This window comes from Bidens hawaiensis, unplaced genomic scaffold (genome assembly GCF_021521415.1).
Source record: "Bidens hawaiensis isolate Kalapana, Puna unplaced genomic scaffold, B.hawaiensis_p1.1 tig00068727_1, whole genome shotgun sequence".
NCBI classification, from domain to species: domain Eukaryota; kingdom Viridiplantae; phylum Streptophyta; class Magnoliopsida; order Asterales; family Asteraceae; genus Bidens; species Bidens hawaiensis.
This window is the reverse complement of record NW_027506624.1, coordinates 8556-26697: the sequence shown is the minus strand read 5'-3', so window position 1 is coordinate 26697 and position 18142 is coordinate 8556. Positions and strand designations below refer to the sequence as shown.

The 18142-nt window shown below is 41.6% G+C and overlaps 1 protein-coding gene across 1 annotated transcript; it reads right to left on the bottom strand.

Annotated features, from left to right (window-relative positions):
- Positions 1-6287: 6287 nt before the first annotated feature.
- LOC143618310 (MYB-like transcription factor EOBI) lies at positions 6288-17765 on the bottom strand. The gene is made up of 5 exons (XM_077090576.1): positions 17573-17765; positions 17348-17477; positions 15716-15876; positions 11558-11563; positions 6288-6427 (listed from the first exon to the last, which is right to left on the bottom strand). Exons 1-5 carry the CDS (start codon positions 17736-17738, stop codon positions 6288-6290), a joined length of 603 nt encoding a protein of 200 aa, XP_076946691.1. The 5' UTR covers positions 17739-17765.
- Positions 17766-18142: the final 377 nt, after the last annotated feature.

Sequence of the window (18142 nt, the reverse complement as noted above, 5' to 3'; positions counted from 1 at the left end):
ATTTAAACATTGTTCAAATACTCATCACTCATTCGATTGCGCAAATCCGTCTTGATAAGCTTCATTTTAGAAAAATAAAAAACCTTTCAAAGGTTGCGGTTTGTAACATCCTACTTTTGATAAGAAATAATAAGATAAATTTCGTTATTTTATATTGTGTCGTTTATCGGTTTAGATAACAAACTGTGCACGGTTGGGCTTGGACATTAGAAGATGGAATATAATATGGAATGGGTCTTAGGTCCATGGGCTTAAGGGAGTAAAAATACCCCTTAAACCCTAATCCTTTCCATTTTTATCCATCTCTACACCATATCCTACACCTTGAAAACACACACACTTTCATATATTCGGAGCCAAGATCCGAAGTGGAGAATCCGAGCTTCATAGTGTTAGACAAGCCAAACCTACGTCAAAACCAGCTTGTGTTCGTGGACTGACTCGTTTAAGGTACGTTTATAACGGGATCTTGTTCATATAGGTTCGATTTCATTTAATAATCCTAAATCTGAGTTTATTATGTAAATACGAATCCAACGAAGCAAAACTCACTGAAATTCGTTAACAATTGATGGGTTAATCGTTTGATTTAGGAACCGGGTTTACAAAGGTATAAATCGCACCCTATAAACGCGAACATTTGGATGATTGAATGGTTAGGGTTTGTAGGCGCTATAATTCTGAATCCATTGATAACAGAATCGTGATGTTTCGTTAAGAAATGAAGGTTTAATTGCAGATCTAAGATACGTTGACCAATTGGTGTTCTCAACGATTTTGACTTTGACCCATGAGTCAAAGTCTAGATAAGACTGAGCCAATTCGTTAAAGTTAAAATAACGAATCAGGTGATTCGTCACGCACCAATTCGCTATTTGTAGATAACGAATCAGATTAGCCAATTCGTTATATTTAGATAACGAACCAGTTAGTTTGTTACTCGTCATTCTCTATATTACGAGGACGAACCAGAATAACGAATCAGCTAACGAATCAGAATAACGAATCACATGATGTTCAGATAACGAATTTAGATGACGAATCAGATGCTATTTAAATGACGAATCACTTAACGAACCAGATCACAAAAGATAACGAATTAGGCTTAATTCGTTATAGAGAATGTGTTAACAAATTAGAAAATAATTTAAAATCCTAATGGAAAATGTACTTAACCCCAGCCAGGGGCTCTGCCCCTTGGACCCCGCTAGGAGCTGCCGCCCCTAGAACCCCGCTGCCAGGGGCGCTGCCCCCGGACCCCTGTTTGTTGAGGGTAATAATTAAGACTAGAAAGACGATATGAGTATTGATAGTTAAGTGATACGCGTAATTGTTATACAGTTAGTCGTGCACAGCTAAGGAAAGGAATAACAATTAACGGTTAACGTAACCGAGTTCAGGTGAGTTTCTATTCCCATTCCTTGTTATGTTTTCGGGGCTGTGTGCATACTCGATGTGATACTTAATACACTTACCTTAAATGGTAAGTGTATGCCATGTATGATTTGTATGTTATTTATGTATATCTTAAATGTGAATGAAAGCTTGTCGATGCGTGAACGATTTTCGAACATTGCATGCACTGCTAGGTAATGGTTTGATGATATGATTGTGTATATGATGGACGAATGATGTATGTACGTATGAAACTTACAATTATATATATGGAAAGGTATGATATGATAGTAGGAGAGAAAGGGAGACTGGACCCTAATAATATTCGAGAACGGAGGGTTCCGGACCCTAATAATATCCGAGGATAGAGAGTAACGGACCCTAATAATATCTGAGGAAGAAGGGAGACCGGAGCCTAAAAATATCTGAGGATGGAGGGCACCGGACCCTAATAATATCCGAGGTATGTAGGGCGAATGCTCTTTATAATGTAAGGTTAGTTATGAATGTATATGAAAGAATGATGAACAGGTTAAGTATGTAATGCGTACCTTCGGGCACGTATATGTGTATGTAAAGTAAGTTATGTGACTAACTAGAACTCACTCAGCGTAGCTGACTTTTAGTATGCACGCAGGTTAACAGATTGAGACAACTGGTTTGAGCAGGACACATAGCAAGATTGAAGAGGCTGGCATCTGAAGATTTGTCATGATGTTTTGATACTACTATTTATGTTTTAACTTTAAAGACAAGATGGTTGTGTAAGACAAGTTATGGATTAATATGTAATGTTTTTATGAAAGTTTAATATTCCGCGAATGTTTTTATTAACTCTAATGTTTAGAACAATGTTAATGAGTAAATCTAACGTCCAATGTAGGGCACCGGTAACGGGGCCTTATACGGTTTCAACCTGTAAAACGATCGTTAGCTTTAATATTCGATAAACCAAAGGAAAAGTGGCTCCTTTCGGTTTACCGAATATTAAAGCTAGCGTTGGTTGCAACCGTTGAAAGTTGTTTTTCTAATGAAGCTTATCAAGACGGATTTGCTCAATCAAATGGGTGATGAGTACTTGAACAATGCTTTAATTTGTGCGGTCGAGATATAAACGTTTGATAAAGTAAAAGAAGAGGTTGCAATGGCTCGATTTCTACCTTCAAACCAAATAAGAGAAATCTGCAACCGCTATGTTTAAATTTATTTATTATTATGTTTCTATTTTTATTTCGTTTACATTGTATGAAATACAATTAAAAAAATATAATTTTTGAACTTTATCCATAAATATGATTTTTGGATCATTTTTAGATATAAAATTTTTTTAATTGATTTCTTCAGTTTATACCGAACCATATCGACAATATGTGTAATTTAGTCATTTCTCTCTCTTTATCTTCTTTTGTTTTTTTGAATGCAGGGATATTATGATCACTTTTAAAACATGAGAGTACATAAACAAATATTAAAAATGAAGGGACTGTGTATAGCAACCAAGTAAAAGTAGTAGAAGGAAAACAAGTGTTCTTTTGTTAAAATTTGTTGGGTTGCTACGTTGGTGGACTGCTTGCGGGGCGAAGTTAGACCATATGATTGGGCAACCCAACCTGTTGCAATGGAAGATTGGGAAGCCATGTTACTTGAAGGTGGATGATTCTAATAAAATAATTATTTAGTTTAGTAAAGTAACTACTTGCTCTAATTTGTTTGTTACGGTACCATTAGATGTCTAGTTTAGTATTTTAAGAATACAATAATTAAAAGTGTGAATTTTGCAAATAATTTAGTTAAATAATACAAAAACGAAAATAGTTCAGATCACCTACTCTAGCAATTGATGACTTGATATGCTCAAAGAAACGAAAACAACTTAAATACATTTAACATCGAAAAGTAGATAAAAATATTCTGGGACGCCCCCTTTTATCAAAACTAACTATTATTTCTATTATAATTTAATCAAATTGTTAAACTTGAGTGCATGATTCAAAATGTAAACCACCAACTAATTAAAATTACAAAATGTCAAATTACATAATTTAGTTTTATCACTATTAATTAAAATCGTCATCTTCATCCATGTCTTCACTAAATTGTGTCTTCATCTTCGTCCATGTTTTCATCTCAACTTGATCCATTTTTTTATATTACTAAAAACATTCACACTCAATCCATTAAATACTGTGTGTGAAGTTTTTATAATGTAGAGAGTGATTTAAAATGTTGTGAGTGAAGGAGAGAAAATGCAGTGATTTTTTAAGGATTTATGCTACATAGTTTTTTAACTTTAAATTTTGTGTTATTCTTACTTTTCCTACAAAACTATGTATTTTTATTTTAACCATTTTCTATAATATATATATATATATATATATATATATATATATATATATATTGCTTTAAATGGATCTTAAAAAAGATATATATATTTCATCTTCTTTCTCTCACTCATAAGCCAATATATATATACTTACACATTAAATACCACAATATCATGTCGTATTTGGTTTCGAACATGAGTCTTTCCTATCATATAACATTATAACTAACTCATTTGGTAACTTTAGATTTTTTTAATGGCCATTTGAATCATTTAATTTCTAAATTGGAGTCTTTGGGTTGGGCTGGGGTTTGGATACTATTAGAAAGTATATACTTTTTTTTTACTTATTTAGCAATTTTAATTATTACCGGGTTGAAATTGGTAATTACAATTTTATTTTTAGTTACCTTTTGAAACTAGTCATACATCAAATTACTAAGACACCACATCACTATTTGAAGAGCTTTCCTATTGTCTAATCTTTTTTTGTTGTGTTCCAACTACACAAAATCCTTTATCATACATCATAATGAAGTTTATATATTTGACTCATTTTTACCATATGTCTTTGTTTTCTATGTTTCATGCAACTACTTTTACATCCAACCAAAATTCTTGTATAAGCCTATAAGCCAAGTCTAGAAAAATTACATATAAGAGACTGTAGTCTCATCATAACCTAGTGGCTAGGAAGTGAAAATCGCTATCGTACCTATCTCGGCTACTCATCAACTAACACGCGTTGGTGTGAAAACCATGCATGTGTGCATACGCACGTGTAACCTTTGGTCAACATTCATGCATGTGACATTGTGGCAAGTTTCCGTAACCTAGTTAATTAAAGAAGTTAGGTTAATGTCGCACTTCAACACCCTAAACCTCAAGTTTCAATTTGTATGAAAATGGAAAGCACAAGAATGAAACTTCTGAAAATAGAAAACATCATTCTATCTTACACGTATCTCTCCTCTATTGGTCGAGTTTGGTGGACATTTCTTCACCTAGAAGACATGACCTCAATTCATATAATCGTTTTACAATATGTAAACAATGTCAAAAAACTGTGCATTCACCCTGTATATTGCCATGGTAAACGTTTACGTAGTCTTTTAACATTAATACCCAATTAATCTACATGTAGTGCTTCTCTACTAATAGTTAACGATAGATTTTGTATACTGACAAAAATATATGACGACAGATGCATATAAAAATTGATTTCCACACTAATCTTGAATCAGTGTAAGATAAAAAAAAATAAAAAACCGAAAATTTTATTAAATTAACTCAAAATAGTCCCCCCCCCCCTCTCTAAATTCAGTTTAACTATGTGTGCCAATCGATACTTTTTCCTAACATGATGACACAAGAAATGGAGATTTGTGCATATCGTAGTGTTCGAAGTTCTACATTCTTAGTCGTATTTGGTAACAACAAAAATCAAGCAAAAAGAATTGTCTGTTCGTCGATTTTGGATTGTTCATAAAGAAATCAATTTAGGCGTGCATGAGAATAATCAATTAGGCTAGCTAAAGGGTATACACCGCATCTCTCATTACCTCTCATTCGGCACGTCTACGCCACCTTAGTGCCAACTCAGCTTTTCCTCTATTCATTCAACATCACCCCTAAACACCTGGTATGGATCATTATCCGCATTCCCCTCATACTCTATCATTCTCCATTAATCTTGTTTAATAATATAAAAAATTGAAGAAAAACAAAAAAACAAAAAACAAAAACTCTGATTGGTTGAGAATTGAAATGAGTCGAGTGACCATGGTCAGTTGGCTCATTTCAAACATGAGATGAGAATGAGAGGGGCAAAGGTCAAAACTTCAAGTGGTATCACTAGGGAGATGGGATATATGCCACATTGAATCTATGGTTGATCCCCAATCCATACCCATGGGCCATAGCGCACAAGATAAATGTGGATGTTGTCGTGTATCCCTTTGTGTTTGTTTAAGTCTGCCTTCCACTTTTACTTTTATTCGACCGTACTTCACGGTTTGCTAATACAGATACACCCAAAGGCGGAGGTTTGGGTAGGGTGGTTTAACCATAGAAAAAGCTTTTTAATTTGAGAATACCATATAGGTAACTTTGTCACGTCAAATGTGAGACAATAATGTCCATAAACATGCGCTTTTATATCATAAATCATTTTATGGGTCCTTTTTATTGTTTGTAAATTTGTCACTAAATGGGCAACTGTTTGTAAATAGACAAAGAGAAGATCACTCGCATATATAACTTATGACTCATGACACCCACCATTTTCTTGAAGGTTTGGCTTTGATAATAATAATAATAATAATAATAATAATAACAACAACAACAACAACTAATATGCGTGTAAGGTTCGTCATTGCTAATCTTAATTACTAGAGTGTGATCAAATTAAGTAATAATTGATTAGCAGCATCAGATAGATTGTATGTTAAGTTCATCAAACACATATATGAATGAACTACCTTGATTATGACTCACACCTGCGCAAACAACGAAACACTAAAATGTGGCTTAATCCTAAATACGAATCATGATAATTACTTTGCATAGTTTAGTTGTTATTTAAGAGTTGCAGTGACCATAGATCTTCCATACTCCATGTGTTCTCATTTGTCCCGGTGACGAATGGACTTGAAATGTTCATAGTGTTTTCGCATGCAGGATAATACGATAACTCCATTGGATTAACAACTGAAGAGGTAGGTCCCAGCAGAGCCCAGTTGGACCCGCAAGACTCACCTTAAACAGGGACGTCTGCGCAGAGACCAACTGGATCCGCAGGACCAACCATGCTCAGAGACGTGACGTCCTTACGCGCAGTATGCAAGCTGGTCCCGCAGGAAATGCCTCCCATGGTGAAGGACTCCGCCTGTTCCCGCAGCCTCGGATACAAGCCATGAGGGAAGGCCACCCGCGCAGCATGGCTACACGCACTAGGTACTTAGCTCTCGATCATTCAGTGTCACCTGAAGGAATGAGCAAAGCCGGGAGCAATCCCGCACAGAGGCGGGAGGGGGAATACTCCCGCCCAAATAAGCCAGTCTATACTGAAGGACCTTTCACCGTACCTGACGAGGTATGGGCGAAAGATCTGATCAGGGATACGACAGCTCACTGATACAGTATGGCGAGCAGCATGCTCCTGTACTGTATCACTATTAAGCCGCTGCCTACTCACCAACTACTGTCATACAACGTGCGTAGCCGGCAGTTGGTGGAAAGGGAATAGTATACAGCAGGCCTGGTCGCTATCAGCCGCTGCCTACCCACCAACTACCAGCAGGGCACGTGCGTAGGCTACTGTTGATGAACAGGAACACTGTTGCAGCCGGCCATACCTCCTTGGAAACCTACCTTCGGCTATAAATACCCCAAATGGTATGATCATCTGGACACAACATATCTTACTACATTATCATCATATTATACCTGATATCTGCTCTAGCAATCTCTTAATATACTTTTATATTTAAAGAGCAATCTAGTCTGATTCTCACGCCGGAGGGTGGTCACAAGGAGGAACCCCCCCCCTTCTCAGTGACGAGCTCACGGTGTCTGTTTTGCAGGTTATCAGAAGAACCATCTTCCAAGGGTCTAACCCCTCGTGGGAAACAGCTATCCAACCCCCAGGTTACCAGTAATCTGCCCGGGGTCCGGTTAGTGTTTCTTCATTGGCGCCATCCGTGCATAAAGCTAGAACTTTATTTTTCTCCAGTTTTTTCAAACTTCTACAAAGATGGTTAGAGAAATTCCGGTAACCATAACCCCTGCTACTAGGGGGAATACCGGCAACACAGTTTTTACGAACACTACCCCGGCTACCGAAGCCGGGGCAAGCGAAGTAAATTTTACGAACACTACCCCACTTACCAAAGCTGGGGCAAGTGCAGTAAATGATCGCCTACTGGGATCCACTGATACCCAGGTTGAGAAACGAAGACTCCCCCGCCAAACTCTCGATGAAGTTAAGGCATGGGCGGAGGCACGACAAAAGGAATTCCAGGCTGAGTTGGACGAACGCTTGCGTTCCGTGCAACAGGCCGACGAATTCGAATACTGGGAGGATGACTCGGAGGAATCCGACTCCGACGCGAACCCTCGCCATAGGGCAAAAGGGAAGCATAAGGAAACGGAATCCCAACCGAAAAGGCATTTTGGACAAGCCTTCAAACCAAAAAGCACAGGTGGAAGTCCACGAGACTTCTCTAAAACGTTCAGACCAAACGTTGCAAATGCAGGAACGTCCAAATTTGCAAGGGACATTGCTGAGGCAATCGCCCCAAAGAGTGCCAAACAAATGCCCAACATAGGCACATATGACGGTATATCTGATCCAGACGATCATTTGAACAGGTTCATAGCAGGGGCAACCGTCAGCAATTGGACGGAACCCACGTGGTGTTACATGTTCCAAATGACGCTGGTTGGGGCTGCTAGAGCATGGTTCGATCGTCTACCGGTCAACCACATCTACGACTGGGCAGACTTCCAACAAAAGTTTAGCCAACACTTTAGCCAGCAACGGAAGTATACCGAGGAGCAATGGACAATCCTCAAATGCATACGAGAGGAAGACGAATCTCTGCCAAACTTCATCACTCGCTTCAACTCAAAGAAGCTAAGTTTGGGCAATATCAGTGAAGATCTTGTTCGCGCTGCCTTCATCCAGGGCGCACATGACCCAGAGCTCATCCGCACCCTAACGGGTAAAGATGGCATGCCATCCACATGGGATGGCATCATGACAGCAGCAAAACGCTATGCGGAAACAGAGAAGCAACTGGGTAGAGATCTCCCACAGAGCACAAACCTCTACACCCAGAGGACGAGAGAAGACAACGTCCTCACCGCCCGATTAAATAAAAAACGAAAGCTAGGCATCTGGCAGTCAAGGGTAAACTTTGACACCTCATCCGGCTTGCAAAATCGGTTGGGCGGAAGGGATAATGTACAGTCGCACCGGAACTCCAGATGGACGCCACTCACCAAAAGCGTCACTGAGATATTCGCCACTGAAGGGCTCCCATGGCCAAAACCGCCAATAATCCGACATCGTCACGATGCAGATCGGAGCAAATACTGTGACTTTCACAAGACAAAGGGCCACAACACTGAAGAATGCATAGATGTAAAAGATATGGTCGAAGCATTTGTCAGAGATGGGACGCTCGCGCACCTCGTGGCGTAATAAAGGCTGAGCAGGCGGGTGCGTATAGAACCCCAGCTGGGGAAAACACGAATCAATTCCAGCTTCAAAATCGAGACTACATGCTGCGTAAAGAACGAGATCCCGAACCAGGTGCGTATCGGCTCGATGGCACTCCCATCCCGACAAGGAAGGGAGCTCATTTACACAGTTTGCATGTAAATCAATTCCAATTTGTAAAGAAAAGGCCAAGAGCCACTTCTAATGGAAATGATTCTCTTAAGAATATCGAAGCTGATGATTTTACATTTAATACTTTTCTGGACACTAATATGCCGGTTTTCACCGCATAATTACGTGAAGTCATTGCATGGGAAGGCGGTCCTACCCGCCCGAACCCAATAATGTGACAAACCTTCACGCAGGTCAGTTGAAGGGGAAAAAAAGTTCAGCACCCAAAAATGAAAGTGCCGGTCTATCCGCATGAATCATTAAGGAAACTGAATAATAACCTATCAACAACCGCGCGTCGAACGGTTAAAACTATCCAACACTGGTGACGGCATTCACATTACGTGAAGTCGTTGCGTGGGAAGGCGGTCTTACCCGCACGAACCCAATAACGTGGCAAACTTTCACGCAGGTCAGTTGAAGGAGTTCAATTATTCCATTAAATGAAAGTGCCGGTCTATCCGCATGAATCATGAAAGGAAAATGAACACTAACCTATCGACAACCGCGCGTCGAACGGTTCAAAACAAAATTCTTATAAAGGTAAGAAAAACCTACACGCAGGTCAGATAAGGGTAAAGTTTTGCCATCCTACTAAGTGCAAGTGACGGTTCTACCCGCACAATCATGAAAGAGGAAGCAAAACTTCACACCTATTATCAACCACGTTCAAAGGTTAACTTATCCTCAAAAGGTAAGAAAAACCTACACGCAGGTCAGATAAGGGTAAAGTTTTGCCATCCTACTAATTGCAAGTGACGGTTCTACCCGCACAATCACGAAAGAGGAAGCAAAACTTCACACCTATTATCAACCACGTTCAAAGGTTAACTTATCCTCAAAAGGCAAGAAAAACCTACAAGCAGGTTAGATAAAAGTTAAAGTTTAGCCATCCTACCAAGTGCAAGTGACGGTTCTACCCGCACAATCACGAAGGAGGAAGCGAAACTTTAACCCACTATCAACCACGTTCAAAGGTTCTTATTCTAAACACTTGGAAAATTGCTAATTTAAACTAAGTATGCAAGTCATAAGTTTATAAAGCAAGGAACCCAAAGAAGGAAATAACAATCTTATACGCAAAAAGATTAATATTTCAAGAATATATTACAAGAATGGCCGGGTAACTACCCGCCTAAAAGAAAAAATAAAAAACTATACAAGTCTTAGCAATGGGAAGGGATCTTCAGGATCAAGCCTCAGGGCCGCTACCACTTGGACCCGCTCCGTCAGAACGGGGTGGTTCGAGGAACGCTTTGAGGACAGCTAACCCATCATCAGCAGCAGCTACTTCGTCCACCTTCTCCACCACTGGATGCGGGAAGGCGGCGTATTGGTTCAATGCTTGGTCATAAATGGCTTCAGTATCCACATTGAACAAAGGGAAGTTGGAAGGCGGGACGCCTTTCTCAACAAACCCTAGACCAAGCATGAAGCCGGCCTTTTCCCCATCATCATGAGAAGCGTTGAGGGCTGCGGTCATAGCATCATCGTAAGAGGTCTCTGAAAAGACCCGACGCACAACCTACAAGGAAAACACAAGTATTAGAACCTTTTCCTACAAAAGAAATGCGTGAAGATAAATCTAAACATACCTGAGGCAACGCTTCTCGAAGAAGCCATCGGAGGGCAGCTTGAGCTTCGGTATGGGCGCGTTCGGCTTCGCTCTTGTTAAGGTTGGCAAGTAAAACTTCCTTAGCGGCAGCCTCTTCGACGCCCTTAAGCTTCCGCTGGGTCTGGTCAAGCACCCCCCTTTGGTCCAGGATTTCCTGGAGTTTCTTGGCATCTTCCATTGCCAAGGCATCATGAGCGCGTTGGAGAGCCTCTAATTTGGCCTTGAGCTCCTCATTCTCCACACGCAAAGGCTCAGCAACGGCTTCAGCCTTGGCAGCCCTCTCGGTTGCGTTTCGCGCAGTCTCCCTGGCCAACTGAAGCTGTTCATTCACAGCTTGGGCAGCCTTGGAGCGGGCCTCGAGTCGCGCCTGAACTTCAACCTCGAGGGCCTTGAAGGCCTTCTCCTTGTCGGCGGCAGCTGCCGCCAGCTGTTGGTTCTCCTCCCGAAGAGCACGCGCCTCAGATATGTCCTTGGCGTGAGCTGCTTTCAACTTGTCGTTTTCACGACAAAGCAGCTCGACGCGCGGCTGCATCCGGGCCTGGAGAACCCGAAGCTCATTAGTTAGCCTACCCTCCTGGTAGCTAACCATGGCTTCCCCCAACGCGCCCGGAGGAGCAGCGTGGCGAGCCCAGTCCACGCACTCCACGGGTGTGCGAAGGGTTGTTCCTCGGCGTATGTTCCATCGAGGAACATACACTTCATTGGAATCCGACACTGCAAAAGAAACAAAAGCAGTAAGGAAAAGATGATGAAAAACATAAGGGAAAAAGAAAGGAACCCTACGCACCTGTAGGGTCAATGACAGGCCGATAGCCGCCAAACCCATCACCTGAACCTAAAGGAAATCCATCCAACAGGTCAGGCAGACGGGAAGGTGGCAAAGATCGGCGTGAAGCCCTGCGCGTACCTGATGGTCCGGCCATTGGTGCCGGTGGCGCGGGCATGGTGGCAGCCGCCGTGGTCGCCGTCGTTGTCTCCGCCGCGGTCGCCGCCTCCTTAAAAGCAGCAGTAACCGCCGGTTCCGTGAAGGATGCTGTAAAAATCGCACTCACGGCCGGCGGTGACGTCATCTCGGCCGGAACAGTTGGCTCGACGGAACGACCAACTGGACCAGCGGATGCAGGCGCAGGCGACTGGGTCGACGCCTCAGGAAGGCTGACCGAGCCTACCATCATTGGCGAGGAAGTACTCCCCTGCGTTTCACCCAGGATTGCGTCAACATCCACGCCTGCACAAAGAAGAAAGTGTTAAAAGAAAATTATTGACAAATCTACAAAGGCATTATGATTATACTTACGGGTTTTCTTGACCCTGAACGTACGGACGGGCGGGGAGGAACCCGATGGAGCCGGCCTCTTGGTACCGGTCACCGTCGTCTTCGTTGGTTCTCCGGAGGTAACGGTCGTAGCCTCCGGAGCAGTGGTCTTCTCACCACCGGGCTTCCCCGCCACCTCTTCACTATCTGACTCCGTGTCAGATAGAACCACTGGATCAGCTGTGGCCTTCTCCTTCCCCTTCACGCCGGCAGCAGTCTTTTTCTTCCGCACCAACGGAGGACCTTCTGCGGATTCCTCAGAAGAAGAAATGTCAAGAACTCCAGCAGCAGGCACAGCATTGAGGGGTTCAGGGTAGAAGATAGGCTTACCAGGCCGTCGGTGGCTCAGGATCTCTTGGCCCGGCGGGTAAACCTCCACGAACCGACACGCAGTTTGCTCTAGGATGGGCAACTCGTTCTCGTCCAGAGCACGAGTACCCATCCGTGCGGGACCATCTTCCTCCCGCGGATTCAGGAGCGACTGTAGGTCGTTCCCCTCTGAAATAAACAGGAAAGTTAGAAAAAAGTCAAAATCAACAAAAAGAAACAAGACATACCATAAGGGACAGAGTTCGAACCATATTCAAGGACAATCGGAACCTTCTGCGCATTCGCCGCCTTCCACACTCGGCTCATCCCCAGCATTACCATCGCTGACTCCGGAAAACGGAAAACCGGGGATTGGACCCGGGATATCTTCGAGAACCATTCCGCCTCCTCGTAGTTGGGGGCGTGAAGGCTCTGAAGTGCCTGGCCGTTCTTGAACTTCATGGCAATGGGGATGGCGCGAGCGGATATGAGGAAGAACTCTCTTCTCCACGAGCGAAGACTCCGCTCGGTGGTACAAATCTTTAAACCCTTAATCCGGGTTGTAAGACTGTACCACCCCTGGATGCACCTCCAAGTGTAGAAGGTCATCAGGCGGTCCACATGGGGCTCGATGCCCAGAATCCGGCACACCCACTCAAAATGACGAATCTTGGCGATCGCCATGGGGTGCAGCTCGGTCAAATGAACGCTGTGCCTCTCAAGGACACGGTACACAAACTTTGTCAACGGGAACCTAAGGTTCCCGTAGATAAAGAATGCAGCATAAACCCCGATCTTGCCACTAGGGGCATCGTACACAGTATGGTGGGGTTCAGGAAACTCAGGCTCGAGAGACTCGAGCATGAACTTCCTGACGATATACTGGTACAGATCGACAGGAAGAGAACACTGGCACTCGCCAGCAGTCTTCTGATCGTCGGCATCATGAGAAGACATTTTTGCAGAAAGAGAAGTGATTTCGGGAAAATGCTTGCCTGAAAAAGGGGAGTATTTGCCGGAAATCACTAAGAAGAAGAAGAAGAAAGGTGAAAGTGTGAATTACAAATAACCCTCTTCCCCTTTATATAGTAATCGCAATTAATGCGGTGAATTTAATGCGGAGGAGAGAGAAATCAAAGGTGCAATGAAACTATGACACGTGGCAAAAAGCAGGCTGGCAACAGCTGTTGAAAGGACGTGTGCCAGTAATTTCGCGGCCACGCGCCCGAAAAATCACGCCCACGCGCCTGAAAAAGCCATGTTCTGTCACGTCACCATAACTTCCTGCACGTCCTGACACAGTCAGAAGAAACCGTCGCACGACGTTTCAGAGGTTTGGACTGTTCTTATCTTTCCACCAACTCTTCGAATTTCAAAATTCAAAATTTAAAAAATATTAAAAAGTAAGCGGGAAAATACCCCTTACCCCTTGGCAAACAAGTAACCGTTAGACGGATGCGGGTACAGTGTAAAGGCAAAACCCTTCACATACCTAGCACCCGCAGGGAATTGAAGCCAAGTAAACCTTGGCAAACAAGTAACCGTTAGACGGATGCGGGTACAGTGTAAAGGCAAAACCCTTCACATACCTAGCACCCGCAGGGAATTGAAGCCAAGTAAACCTTGGCAAACAACCGTTAGACGGATGCGGGTACAGTGTAAAGGCAAAACCCTTCACATACCTAGCACCCGCATGGAATTGAAGCCAAGTAAACCTTGGCGAACAAGTAACCGTTAGACGGATGCGGGTACAGTGTAAAGGCAAAACCCTTCACGTACCTAGCACCCGCAGGGAATTGAAGCCAAATATTCCTCGGCAACCAAGTAACTATAAGACAGGCGCGGATACAGTGTAAAGGCAAAACCCTTCACGTACCTAGCACCTGCAGGGAATTGACGCTAGGAATACCTTGGAAGTAAAGTAACCGTAAGACGAGCGCTGGTACAGTGTTAAGGCAAAACCCTTCACATACCTAGCGCTCCGCTGGGAATTGAAACCAGGAAGGATCTTCTGGGCAATGCTTGCGGAAACGGAAATAACATCCCCGCATAGCGGGAACGTTGAGAACTACGTTGTTTGAAGTTCCAGGATGGAATTGGTGGTTTTAACATAATTGATCACTATGTTCAAAACTACCAAAACCTCATGGAGAATCCACACAACTGGGACTCAATGCTCCGGACTTGCGAGGAGGTTACAGACCTACCCGCATCATACCTAAAGACCAAGCAGGAAACTCGGGCATTTCTGCAAGTGACAAGGACTTCCCATGGAAAACCTTACAAAACCCTTTTCAAAACCCTTTGCTTAAGTCCAAAAGTTCACCTCACTTTATTAAACACGCATGAGAAGAACATTGGACTGGGGGGACTTGAAGAGGTAGGTCCCAGCAGAGCCCAGTTGGACCCGCAAGACTCACCTTAAACAGGGACGTCTGCGCAGAGACCAACTGGATCCGCAGGACCAACCATGCTCAGAGACGTGACGTCCTTACGCGCAGTATGCAAGCTGGTCCCGCAGGAAATGCCTCCCATGGTGAAGGACTCCGCCTGTTCCCGCAGCCTCGGATACAAGCCATGAGGGAAGGCCACCCGCGCAGCATGGCTACACGCACTAGGTACTTAGCTCTCGATCATTCAGTGTCACCTGAAGGAATGAGCAAAGCCGGGAGCAATCCCGCACAGAGGCGGGAGGGGGAATACTCCCGCCCAAATAAGCCAGTCTATACTGAAGGACCTTTCACCGTACCTGACGAGGTATGGGCGAAAGATCTGATCAGGGATACGACAGCTCACTGATACAGTATGGCGAGCAGCATGCTCCTGTACTGTATCACTATTAAGCCGCTGCCTACTCACCAACTACTGTCATACCACGTGCGTAGCCGGCAGTTGGTGGAAAGGGAATAGTATACAGCAGGCCTGGTCGCTATCAGCCGCTGCCTACCCACCAACTACCAGCAGGGCACGTGCGTAGGCTACTGTTGATGAACAGGAACACTGTTGCAGCCGGCCATACCTCCTTGGAAACCTACCTTCGGCTATAAATACCCCAAATGGTATGATCATCTGGACACAACATATCTTACTACATTATCATCATATTATACCTGATATCTGCTCTAGCAATCTCTTAATATACTTTTATATTTAAAGAGCAATCTAGTCTGATTCTCACGCCGGAGGGTGGTCACAAGGAGGAACCCCCCCCCCTTCTCAGTGACGAGCTCACGGTGTCTGTTTTGCAGGTTATCAGAAGAACCATCTTCCAAGGGTCTAACCCCTCGTGGGAAACAGCTATCCAACCCCCAGGTTACCAGTAATCTGCCCGGGGTCCGGTTAGTGTTTCTTCAACAACGTTACATGCTTGTGACGACATCATATTCACTTGAGCATTTTGTCTGTAAGAAGTTTGCCCACTAAAAGAATTGGTTTGCCTTATGTGCTTTTGAATTCTTGTCCTCCAGTAATTTTTTATCTCGTTATCTGTTCTTCCCGGCAGATGCTTTGCAATTTTCGACCATCTGACGTATTTAGATGAAAAAAAGTGATTTTATTAAAATAAAGACAACCCACATTGTGCTTTTTACAATTTCTAGCACATGCTACATGCTGCAAAAATTTTGAAGATCATGTCATTATGCATGTTCTATGGCTCAAAATCAAAGTACTTGATGACGAAATTAAACAGAGATCCAGGAAACTAATACCAACAATTCAAATGTTATGTATATGACTAATAAAATTTGTGAATATGAGCACTTGAATTTGGAGACCAATTATGTCTCTTTTCTCAACTGTTTAAAATCACAAAAATAGGCCTACTGTCATACAACAAATTTTCAAAGATAATTCAAAATTTTAAATTTTCCTTAAAAAAGTGGTCAATAAATTTAGAAACAGAAATTGCAAATTCAACTCTCACCATACCCAGATAACCCTTTAAACGGGTTATAAAATTTAATTATATTAAAATTAATCTCATCAAATATTTAATATATAAAAATCTTATAAAATAGGGATATACTAAAAATTAATACCCGATTTTTTTTAAAAGATATATTATTTATAATTAATATACAATTTTATAGTAAAAAAATAAGTAAGTCATGGGTTTCACCAAACGGGCAAACCCATATAACTTTTAAACCGAATTATAACATCTCATTTAGTTGTGAAACTCTTTCATCATCAAACCATAAGTATATTATTAACTTACGTACAATAAATGAAATTAAAATAATATATATATATATATATATATATATATATATATATATTATAAACGAATAATGTAAAACAAACCCCGTAATACGGGGAGATTAAAACTAGTTATGAATATAAGGGTTTTCCTAAAAATTAAAAACACAAACTAGAGAATTTCACCAAAATAGATATTTGAGGTTCAACTTAACAAAAATAAACATATATATATATATATATAATTCCATTCACTCCAAATTCCCGTTAGGCTACTCATTTTTGAGCTATTTAGAAACCTCTTAATGATTCCATTAATAGACTATCGTTGAATATATCAAATGTATGTTTGGTTAACCAATTGTAAAGTGTAAACCTTTGATTCGATTAGATTTATAAGCATACATATTTTGAATGGAGCTTCTGAATCAGTTAGCACTCTTAATGGCTCAAGTGACGGTTCCAAACAACCCCTATAATTCACCATGCCAATTTTCGGTTAAGAACATATTTTGTCCGCACCTTTTTATCTTAGTCAAAAATCCGTCATGCCTTTTCAGCAAAAGTACAAATTTCGCTCACGAATTTTCATCTTAGACTCTTTAGTGCAAATTTTGCCCAAAGAATTCAACTCACTGACTTAATAAGGTGGTGAATTTTGCACCCACTCGTCATTTATGTAATTTTATAAGTTGATCAATGTTAATATTTGAAAACTAAATGTTTATTTTCTAATTAATAGAGTACTATCAGTCAATTGTCTATTACCATGAATTCTAAGTAATTATTACTAACCTGTTGCCCCATTTGGCATGAAGCTCCATAATCAAAAGCTGTTCTTCCGGTGTAATATTCCCCCTTCTCACATCCGGTCGAAGATAATTCAACCATCGAAGCCTGCAACTCTTTCCGGTTCTTTTCAAACCTAGCCAACACCATATATAATTAATCCACTGAAACCTAAAGGGTTCACTTAATAATTATATACATATAAATAGATACTCAATTATTAATTAGCACCTGCAGATTTGGCAAGAGTGTTCCAAACACCTTCACCATGATCCGTGATGTAGTTCATAAGGATCAAGTCTTCTTCCATCGTCCATGGCCCTTTTCGAACCTCAACATCTTGGACAGAAGAAGAAGAAGATGATGATGATGATGATGATGATGATCTTTTCTCCATTTTTAATTTGTGTGTTTGGTGAAGGAAGAAGAATTATTATTGATAAATGATGAAGGCCAAATTGGATTTATATAGAAAATAATTAAGGATTTTAATTAACATTAATCGAACTCGAAAATCTTTTTACCTAACTTGGTTATAATTTTGTTAACAATTAAAATTAATGCTTATTAATTAAACATGCATGCATACATCATACATGCATGATTCACTTTTAGACACGTAGCGGTGTGGTTTCAATGTGTCATAGCTTCAACTTCCACATATAATACAAATGTAGATGCACATGCAAGTATATATGCATGTATTGAATGCATGATGCATGCATACCTAATTAACTTAAATAATTATATAAGATTATGATAAAGTGTTCACATGTGCTTTGTTTATCCTAGAGCAGAAAC